Below are 10,352 nucleotides of genomic sequence, written 5' to 3' on the forward strand. Positions count from 1 at the left end.
GCCTGCACCTCCATGCCTGGCAAATTTTTTGTCTCTTTAGTAGAGACAGGGTTTCACCATGTTGGCCAGGCTGGTCTCGAACTCCTGACCTCATTCATGATCTATCTGCCTTGGTCTCCCAAAGAGCTGGGATGACAGATATAAGCCTGGCCACTAATGTATCTTTTTAAAGAGGCTCCATTTTTAAACTTTAATACCAACCTTAGCTTCTTCCTAAGCCATCATATCAATGAAACAATGGATCTGATATTTTACTTACACATACACATACATATGTATACACACACACATATATATCTACATACATACACATATCTTTCCTAGTGCACACAGAAATAAATCACAAACTATTAAAAAACCTTTGGGGGCTGGGCACAGTGGCTCTTGCCTATAATCCCAGCACTTTGGGAGGCCAAGGCAGGAGGATTGCTTGAGGCCAGGAGTTCAAGATCAGCTTGGGCAGCACAGTGAGACGTCGTTTCTAAAACAAACGACGAACGGTGTGGGATACGCTGGGCAGCACCACGCACTGGTATATGGCAGACACACGCTCAACGCAGCTAGTCTGCTTCTTGTCAAAGCCTGAGCTGTGTACTGAGTTTCTACTACTTCAAGAAGCCCTCCCTGGTCTCGCCCCACCCCCAGCTACCCTATGGGGACTCCCTCTATCATCTTAGGAGGTGTTAGAGTTGCCACCGAGTTGGGTGTCTTCCTCTCCGCTCCACGCTGGAGGCCACCTCAAGGCACAAACTGGATTTTACCACCTCTGTGTCCCAGTGCCCAGTCCAGGCCAAGGCACCCGACCAGGAGGGGTGTGTGTCTGAGGATGGGTATAAAATGCCAGAGTCCACATGAAGGATCACAGCCAAGCAGCTCCATCTAACCCCAAGTGGCTGGGAGTTAATCATCAAACCTGGGGAGATCACAAACAGCCCAAGAAGGATGTACATCTGTGCCGCCTGGTCTTCCTGCACCCACCTTCCACATAGGGAAACTGAGGCCCAGAGATGGGCATGATCTGCTTCGGTTCACACAGTGAGATGGTGCAGACACAAGACATGAATTTGACCATGTTATCCCCCCGCCTAAAGCCTTCTGTGGCTCCCTAGTGCCCCTGGGTAAGGTCCAAACTCTGGATTGGTACAAGCATCCCTGTGGACTCTGATCTCTGCTGGTGTCTCCAGCCCCAACCCCACTTGCTCCCTCACCCTTGCCTTCTCCCTCCCAGCCCCGCTGGATACTTCCCCGACCCTGGAACACACCATGTTTTTCATTTCCAGACCTTTGTCCTCCCTGTGCTTGACTCCTGGCTTCACTCAGACTTCCCCTCCTCCAGGAAGCCTTCCCAGCTCCCTAGGGCCAGGTGGGGTGCCTGCACTGGGTTACAAAGCCCTGCCCGCTCCTCAGCTGCCAATATCTGATAGCACTGAAAATTGCTCTCTAATGGCCCCTGAGGGCTTTGAGAAGGCAGGGGACATGCTATCTTGTTTGAGGCCAAAAGTCCAGGGATTGGCACATAGTAGGCGTCTAATATTTATTGAATGAATGGTCATTCATTTGAGTAGTAAATAATTTCGTGAGTTCTCATGTTGGGTGTAAAAGATCAGAGACGCAGAGGTGCTTCAGACAAAAATATACCTTTCCCACATGACGAATGATAATTGTTTTATTGGCCGGGTGCCAAGATTATGCCAGTAATCCCAGCACTTTGGGAGGCCGACGCGGTGGATCACCTGAGATCAGGAGTTTGAGACCAGCCTGGGCAACATGGTGAAACTCCGTCTCTACTAAAAATACAAAAATTAGCTGGGCATGGTGGCAGGTGCCTGTAATCCCAGCTACTCGGGAGGCTGAGGTGGGAGAATTGCTTAAATCTAGGAGACAGAGGCTGCAGTGAGCGAAGACCGTGCCACTGCAGCCCAGCCTGGGCGATGACTGAAACTCCATCTAAAAACAACATTGTTTCTTTGTCCCTGTTTTCCTATCTCAGATGTAAGCTGACCCCAACAGGGGTTCAGGGGAAGTGGATGGCATCCGGGACAATCACTAGACCTAAAATGAGAGGATATGGAGATGCCTGCATCATGGAAGAGACGGCCAGGGCCTGGGGGGAAGGCTCTCTGCCCCTTACTGGCTGGGTAGCCTTGGCCAGGTAAGTTCTCTTCTCTGAGCTTCAGTTTGCTCATCTGTCAAATGAGGTGGGGTGGTCTACGAGTCATATAGGCAGTGCATGAGTCACAGGCAGTTCAGGGGAAGTCAGTGAGGCTTGCTCTCACCCCCTCTCCTCCTCCGTCTTCACCCGGAGCCTTAGGATCTGGAGCTGTGTCTTTAACAAGGGAGGAGGGGCCAAGGTTGCAGGAAGCTGACCAAAGCTGGACAGGGCTGTTTCCCCCGCAGGCTGGAGGGCAGCAGCTGCGGCCGCACTGGTCTGGGACAGTCTGGCAGAGAGGTGAGGGGCCTGGGGCCAGCTGGGGCCTCTGGGGCTCAGCGTGTGCGTGAATGAGAGACTGTTGGAGTTTGGGAGGCTTTGGGCAAAGTCCAAGCTGAGCAGGTGGAAGGGAGAGGGGCCGAGCGTGGTCTAGGCCTTCCCAGGAATGTCGATTCAATTCAGGGTGCCCTGCAGAAGAAGGCATGGTGCTGGGGACCCTGAGGGGCGAGAGTGGGTTCTGCTGCCAGAGGGGCAGGGCTGGGCATTCTGCCAGCCAAGGGGCTGGCCTGAGTTGTCCCAGCCCTGGCACCAGGGATTGGGCTGTGGAGTGCCACCCAGGTGGCCTCTGGGGAAATACTTTGGGGACAAGGGAGGTGGACAGCATTGGTGGGCCTTACCTCAACTCAGAGATGTGACAGGTAAGGCCCAGTGACAAAAGTGACTTGGCCAAGGTTGGCATGACTGGGACCTGAGCCTAAGCCCCATGCCTCCCCCTGGGTTATTGCACAGCAGGGAGAACCCAGGTCCCCCATTTCAGCCCCAGTGGCTGCCATACTGGACAAGAGCTGTGTGTCCCTGGGCCAAGACAGCTCAGCCCCAGACCTCAGGTGCCTGATGGGGTCTGGGGTTGATAAGGCTGTTGGCAGCTTGGGGCTTTTTCATTTAACTGATGCCCACTGTCCTCTTGTGAGTCAGTATAACCAAGAGAGCTGGGGAAGCCTGGAAACTGAGCTAGGAGCATTTGGTTCCTAAGGACAATTGGCAATAAATATTAAATGCCTACAGCTTTCATAAGAGCAATGATAACGCTCATATATTGGAGAAGTATAGCATCGTGGTTAATAGCACGGATGCCGAAGACACTGCCTGGCTGTGAATTCTGGCTATGCTGTTTCTAACTGTGTGACCTTGGATAAGTTACTTAATCTCTCTGGGCCTCAGGTTCACTGTCTACAAAATGGAGTTTCAATGGTGAGTTAATGGCTCACCTGTTGTGGGCCAACAGGTGGCTCATACCTGTTATCCCAGTGCTTTGGAAGGTGGAGACAAGAAATTGACCTGAGGCCAGGAGTAAAAGACCAGCCTGGACAACTCAGCAAAACTGGGTCTCTACAAAAATGTAAACATCAGCCAGATGCAGTGGTGCATGTTTATAGTTCCAGCTACTCAGGAGGCTGAGGTGGGAGGATTGCTTGAGCCTGGGAGTTCAAGGTTACAGTGAGCCACGATCGCACCGCTGCACTCCAGCCCAGGTGAGAGAGTGAGACCCTGTCTCTTAAAAAACCACCAAAAAACAAGAAAGAGGAAGGATTATGGAGAAGGGGAGTTCATTCTGGCAATTCCAGGGTCCCCAGGGGCAAAATCTGGGGATTTTACAAGAAAGGAAGAGGGACCCAATCTCAAGTGGACACACATATCAGATCGACCCCTGCCCTCCACCCAGCGGGGGTGCCCTTACTAGGCAGGCTCACTGAATCCTCACATGGCACAGTCCTGCCATGCATATGCTCTTCTTGCAGTTTGTTGTGTGTTTGGTGAGACAGAGTCTCGCTCTGTCGCCCAGGCTGGAGCGCAGTGGTGTGATCTCGGCTCACTGCAACCTCTGCCTCCTGGGTTCAAGCAATTCCTCTGCCTCAGCCTCCCGAGTCGCTGGGACTACAGGTGCGCGGCACCATGTCCAGCTAATTTTTTGTTTTTTAGTAGAGACAGAGTTTTTCACCATGTTGGCCAGGATGGTCTCGATCTCCTGAACTTGTGATCCACAGGCCTCGGCCTCCCAAAGTGCTGGGATTACAGGTGTGAGCCACTGTGCCTGGCCAGTTTGTTCTCATTTTTCAGGTCTTAGTTTTAATGGTCACCTCCTCTAAAAGGCCTTTCCTGACCTCCATACCCAAAGCAGGTCCCCTTGTTCTTCTCTTTAGTACTCCCTATGTGCGTGTTTCCCTCTTAGTTTTCAACATTTCTGATTATTTTGTTTGTCTATGCAGTTATTTGTTAAGTGTCCATCTCCTCATCAGACTATAAGTCAGCTCCAAGGTAGATGTCTATTTTGTCCACAGCAGCATCCCCTGTTGCTAGGTCAGGACCTGCATCTTGTAAGTGCCTGGTAAACATGCTAAAGTAAGGGTGAGCAGGTCAGCATGCTCAAAGCATGACACAAGGTACCAGTGAGATAACGTCTTCAGAGGACTCAGCCAATGACTGACACGTATTAGGCACTCAACAAATGATAGATGTTATTCTTTTTTTTTTTTTTAAAGACAGAGTCTCACTCTGTCACCCAGGCTGTAGTGGTGCTATCTCAGCTCACTGCAACCTCTGCCTCCCAGATTCAAGTGGTTCTCCCGCCTCAGCCTCCCAAGTAGCTGGGACTACAGGCGTGTACCGCCATGCCCGGCTAATTTTTGTATTTTTAGTAGAGACAGGGTTTCACAATGTTGGCCAGGCTGGTCTCAAATTCCTGGCCTCAAGGGATCCACCTGTCTCAGCCTCCCAAAATGCTGGGATTACAGGCCTGAGCCACCACACGTGGCTGATGTTATTCTTATTAATTTATACCATAACCTATGACTTGGGGACTGTTTTTATCCCCATTTCACAGAAGGGGAAACAGGCACAGAGAGGTTGTGACACTTACTTGGGTCACACAGCCAGGAAGTCAGAGCTGGTTTTTAACGTTTGTTCTGATCAACCCCAAAGCCTGTGCTCTTGGGGTCCAGGGTTGAGCTGAGGCCCAGGCTGGGGTATGCCGCATTTGGGGATCAGTGATGACCCAAGATGAGAGGTGTCTTGGATGAGACTGGGAAGAGTTGGCTCAGGCTGTGCCCTGCCTGAGGGGTCCCTGAGGATTCCCACGGCTTTCTGACAAGAGTGCGGGATCAAACTCAGGGCCAAGAGACCTCGATCTCTGATCTTGGAACCCCAGCCATGACTTAAAGTTGGACAAGAAGTTTAGGTTTCTGAGTGGGCAGGGGAGGTTGGAGCGCTCCCCCTAGCGGCCAATAATGGAATGGTGGAACCAGCCCAATGCTTTTCTGCCTGGGAGAAGAGGGACTGGCTGTGTGTTCCTTTTTTTCTCTGCTGTTTTTACTCCCTCTCATTTCCTCCCTCTCTTCTTTCCGTCCTTACCCACTGGTCCATTCACTCACAACTCCTTGGCTTAAAACCTCCCAATGCGCTGAGCGCGGTGGCTCATCCCTGTAGTCCCAGCACTTTGGGAGGCCAACGTGGGCAGATCACTTCAGCTCAGGAGTTTGAGACCAGCCTGGCCAACATGATGAAACCCCGTCTCTACAGAAAATACAAAAATTAACCAGGTATGGTGACGTGCACCTGTGGTCCCAGCTACTTGGGAGACTGAGGCAGAAGAATCGCTTGAACCCGGAGGCAGAGGTTGCAGTGAGCCGAGATTGCACCACTGCACTCCAGCCTGGGCGACAGAGCAAGACTCGGTCCCAAACACCACCACCATCGCCCCCTCCTCCCCCCCCCCCCCCCCCCCCCCCGCCCCTCCTCCACCCCCCCCCCCTCCTCCTCCTCCAATGGCTTTGCATTGTGAGTAGAATTTGAATAACTTCCAAACATTTCTCTGTGGGTGGGAAACCCCTGGCGGCACCCCTGCCCACCTCCCCACCCTCACCTCCTCCCTTCCCCTCCTCCCCTCCCCTTCTCCCCTCACCTCCTCCCCTCACCTCCTCCCCAAACCCCTTCTCTGTGCATCAGCAGCACTCCAAGTGCATTTCTCCCTGGAGGCGGTCCTGGCTGCTGCTCTCTGCAGGAATGCTTTTCCTCTTGGCGCCCTTCCTGTCATCCATTTCAAAGTTTCCCCTTTCCGGAATATACAGATGGAGAGAGAGTTAAAAGACCCCTCAGCCAATCAAAATGCACCCGTGTGATTTGCAACCTGATTCAAACCGTGAAAAACCCCAAACCACAACCAACACAGAATCAGCCACGGATCATATTTAATGGGATGATTTGAAATGTGAATAATTACCAGATATTTTATGATATGAAGAAATTATATTTTTAGATGTGATCATAGTATTGTGATTACATTTTCTTAAAAAATTAGCCTCAGTGAGGTATAATTTACATAAAACAAAATTAGCCCACTTTAAATATAGACTTCAATGTGAATTCCATATTCACATTGAAATGAAACCATATGGTTACATATAAAAAAGGAGTTCTTAAGCCAGATGCAGTGGCTCATGCCTGTAATCCCATCACTTTGGGAGGCTTGGGCAGGAGAATCCCTTGAGCCCAGGAGTTTGAGAGCACCCTGGGCAACACAGTGAGACCCTATCTCTACAAAAAGGGACAAAAATTAGCTGGACATGGTGGGGTGCGCCTGTGGTCCCAGCTACTCAGGAGGCTGAGTTGGGAGGATGGCTTGAGCCTGAGAGATTGGGGCTGCAGAGAGCTGTGATCGCAGTACTGTATTCCAGCCTGAGAGACAGAGTGAGATCCTGTCCCCAAAACACAAGTCCTTTACCTCTAGAGATCATGCTGTAATATTTACAGATGAAATAATATAAAAGAAAAATATAATAGTAGTTAAGGGTAAATAATAATATAGGAAGGGGGAGTAGGCACCCATAGGGAAGCGAGTTAGACCGTGAGTTGATGATTGCTGAAGATGTAGGTTTTTTGTTTGCTTGTTTTTGAGACAGAGTCTCACTCTGTTACCCAGGCTGGAGTGCAGTGGCACAACCTTAGCTCACTGCAACCTCTGCATCCCAGGTTCAAGTGATTCTCCTGCCTCAGCCTTCTGAGTAGCTGGAATTACACGTGCATACTGCCACGCCCAGCTAATTTTTTGTATTTTTAGTAGAGATGGAGTTTCACCACACTGGCCAGGCTGGTCTTGAACTCCTGACCTCAAGTGATCTGCCTGCCTTGGCCTCCTAAAGTGCTGGGATTGTACACGTGAGCCACCGTACCCAGCCAGCTGAAGGTCTTTATACAGTTCTTAATATTTTTGCTGTATTTATGTTTTCCATTACAAACGTTTTTACAAAGTTTTCCTCCTGAGAGGTCTTTCCTGACTGCGCTTACTAAAATAACACCTCATACCCTCTGCAAGTCACTCTTATTTGAAATTCTGCAACTTTTCCTAGTGGAAAGTTTATATGACTCATGGGTCCCAAAACCTGGAAATGCCTGGCACATAGTAGGTGCTCAATAAACATTTTTTGAATGATGAATGGATTCTCCCACTCCCTCAATCATTCCTCACCATATATTGGCCACATTCTACATCCCTGGCACTGTGGACAGCCACACTTACAAAATGAAAGGACCCCAGGCCAAACTTCTTTGACCAGATGGGGAAACTGAGGCCCAGAGGGACAAAGATACTTGACAGGGGTCTCACAGCTTGGCAGCTGGATGGGGCCAAGGGCACCTAAGCCAAGGGTTTTCTCCACCTTCCCCTTTCCCGTCCTGGTTAAGAGAGCTCTTGACAGGGACTGCCTGGTGGTGACCTTCATGTCCTCTTGCAGGCTAGCTACCTGGTCTCCAGAATGGATGGGCCTGTGGTGGAGCATGCCAAGCAGGAGCCCTTCCACGTGGTCACGCCTCTGTTGGAGAGCTGGGCGCTGTCCCAGGTGGCAGGCGTGCCTGTCTTCCTCAAGTGTGAGAATGTGCAGCCCAGCGGCTCCTTCAAGATTCGGGGCATTGGGCATTTTTGCCAGGAGGTGAGGGTGTGTGGGCAGGAGGGGAGAAGTGAACTATACAGGAGGGAGGGAGGAGTGAGGGGTGTGGGCTGGGGATGGATTCAGGCAGGAGGGAAACATGAATGCATGCAGATGGGAGAATAGAGGCGAGGGCAGGGCTGTGGGCAGGATGAGGGGTAAAGGCGTGTTGGGAGTGGGGTAGGGAGATTCTAACCCCATTCCACACAGGCCTTCATGACACCAGCTTGGGTTAGCCCCTAACCCTATTCCTTCTCTTCCCAGATGGCCAAGAAGGGATGCAGACACCTGGTGTGCTCCTCAGGTGACCCCGCCCTTTTTTTGTTTCATGGGGGTCCTCAGGGCAGAGGTTGGGGGAGGAGGAGCTATGGAGCAGCAGTAGATGTTCAGGCCTTGGTCTCCTCTTAAACACCCCAGCCTCGATGGCCAGGCGCGGTGGCTCAAGCCTGTAATCCCATCACTTTGGGAGGCTGAGGCGGGTGGATCACGAGGTCAAGAGATGGAGACCATCCTGGCCAACATGGTGAAACCCCGTCTCTACTAAAATACAAAAATTAGCTGGGCATGGTGGCGCACACCTGTAGTCCCAGCTACTCTGGAGGTTGAGGCAGGAGAATTGCTTGAACCCAGGAGGCAGAGGCTGCAGTGAGTTGAGATCGTGCCACTGCACTCCAGCCTGCAGCCTGGCAACAGAGCAAGACTCTGTCTCAAAAAAAAAAAAAAAAAAAAAAAAAAGGCCCCAGCCTCATCAAGGTCGCTGATGAGGCAGCTACTGTGTTTCCCATCCTAGCCCTCTCCCATAGTTCAGGACTCACGGTGGCAGCAAGTGCCAGAAACACAATGCATATAGGTTTAAGCTACAGGCTCTGAGAATGGCAAATTCTTGGGATAAGTGACTTTCAGGCACAGGGGGATCCAGGAGCTCTCCTCTCTGTCTCTCCTTCTCTGGGCTTTGCTTTCCTGTATATTAGCTTTACTTTCAGGGGGGCCTCATGGTAGCAAGATGGCCACCAGGAATTCCAGCCTTGCATTCTACCACCCTCCCAACCCTAGAGAAAGTGAGCGCCCTTCCTAATGCCTTGCTGCCATCCTGGAATTGGTCTTTGTTGGTCCCGCTTGGGTGGCGTCTTCATCCCTGAACCAGTCATGGGTTGGAGGTTAGGTTCTCTGATTGGTTCAACCTCGGTCACTTGTCCCCCTCCAGTAGAGGAATGAGTCAGCGGGGCAGATGAATGTTGGGGAGGAGTGGCTCTGGAAGGGATATGGTGATGCGGGGGGAGGCATGCCGAAGGCCAGTGCATCTCTGCCCACTGCCCCTTTCCTCCTTTCTGCACAGGGGGGAATGCGGGCATAGCTGCTGCCTACGCCGCTGGGAAGCTGGGCATCCCCGCCACCATCGTGCTCCCCGAGAACACCTCCTTGCAGGTGGTGCAGAGGCTGCAGGGGGAGGGGGCCAAGGTCCAGCTGACTGGAAAGGTAAGGGCCCTGGGAGGGAAAACCGTCTGGAGTGGGCCGTTCCCCTTACTCCCCACCCCACCCCAAACGTCCTGTCTCCTCTTCCTTTCCATGAGCTGTGGCTGGGACCCAGTCCTCTCTCAGGACAGCTGAGCTGAGTGGGGAATAAGGTGTGATGGGTGTTGAGGGCTGGGACCTCCTGACTTGCCCCTGCCCACCCTGAGAAGTACCCCCATGTATGAACCAAGACAAATGGGAAGCCGGCGATGGACAGGAGACTGTCTCCGACATCCTCGCCAGCACCTGGTACTGTCCACTTTGAACATTCTTGCTGTTAGATAAGGCATGAGGTATCAGGATGAGGGCAGCGTCAGTTCCCGTTCTGAGACAGCCCAACAGGAATGGTGTCCGCTGAGGATACCGCCGGTTCCCCATGTTACCAGAGAAACAGAGACACAAACACAGTCTTTCTTTCCTTCTGGGAAGAAGGAAAAAAATCATTCCAATAATGGAAAACAGATTTTTAAACCTCTCAAAATTAAAACTAAAAGCCATACTATGGTACCTCAAAGCTTGTCCCAAATACTTACTGTATATAGTTTCCTCCCTCCATCCTTCCCCCCTCCCCCACTCCCCCCCTTCCTTCCTTCTTCCTTCCTCCCTCCCACCCTTCCTTCCTTCCTCTTCCCTCCCTCCCTTCCTTCTTCCTCCCTCCCTCCCTCCCTTCCTTCGTTCCTTCCTTCTTCCTCCCTCCCTCCCTCTTTTCCTTC

The 10,352-nt window shown here is 51.7% G+C and overlaps 1 protein-coding gene across 4 annotated transcripts in view; it reads left to right on the forward strand.

Moving 5' to 3' along the window:
• The first annotated feature begins 2,231 nt into the window (after positions 1 to 2,231).
• Positions 2,232 to 10,352, forward strand: part of SDSL (serine dehydratase like) — a 21,197-nt gene continuing 13,076 nt past the window's right edge. The window contains exons 1-4 of one of the 4 annotated variants that reach the window (XM_032240597.1): positions 2,232 to 2,449; positions 7,936 to 8,130; positions 8,392 to 8,431; positions 9,464 to 9,603. In XM_032240597.1, the coding sequence (XP_032096488.1) occupies positions 7,957 to 8,130; positions 8,392 to 8,431; positions 9,464 to 9,603 (354 nt within the window). In that variant the 5' untranslated portion in view covers positions 2,232 to 2,449; positions 7,936 to 7,956. Of the gene's footprint in view, positions 2,848 to 5,722; positions 5,746 to 7,885; positions 8,131 to 8,391; positions 8,432 to 9,463; positions 9,604 to 10,352 lie in introns of those variants that run through there. The other 3 variants (XM_032240613.1, XM_032240604.1, XM_032240621.1) reach the window with 3 other exon arrangements.

This window comes from Sapajus apella, unplaced genomic scaffold, assembly GCF_009761245.1.
Source record: "Sapajus apella isolate SASKATOON/1434 unplaced genomic scaffold, GSC_monkey_1.0 scaffold2, whole genome shotgun sequence".
In the NCBI taxonomy this organism is placed as follows: Eukaryota; Metazoa; Chordata; class Mammalia; order Primates; family Cebidae; genus Sapajus; species Sapajus apella.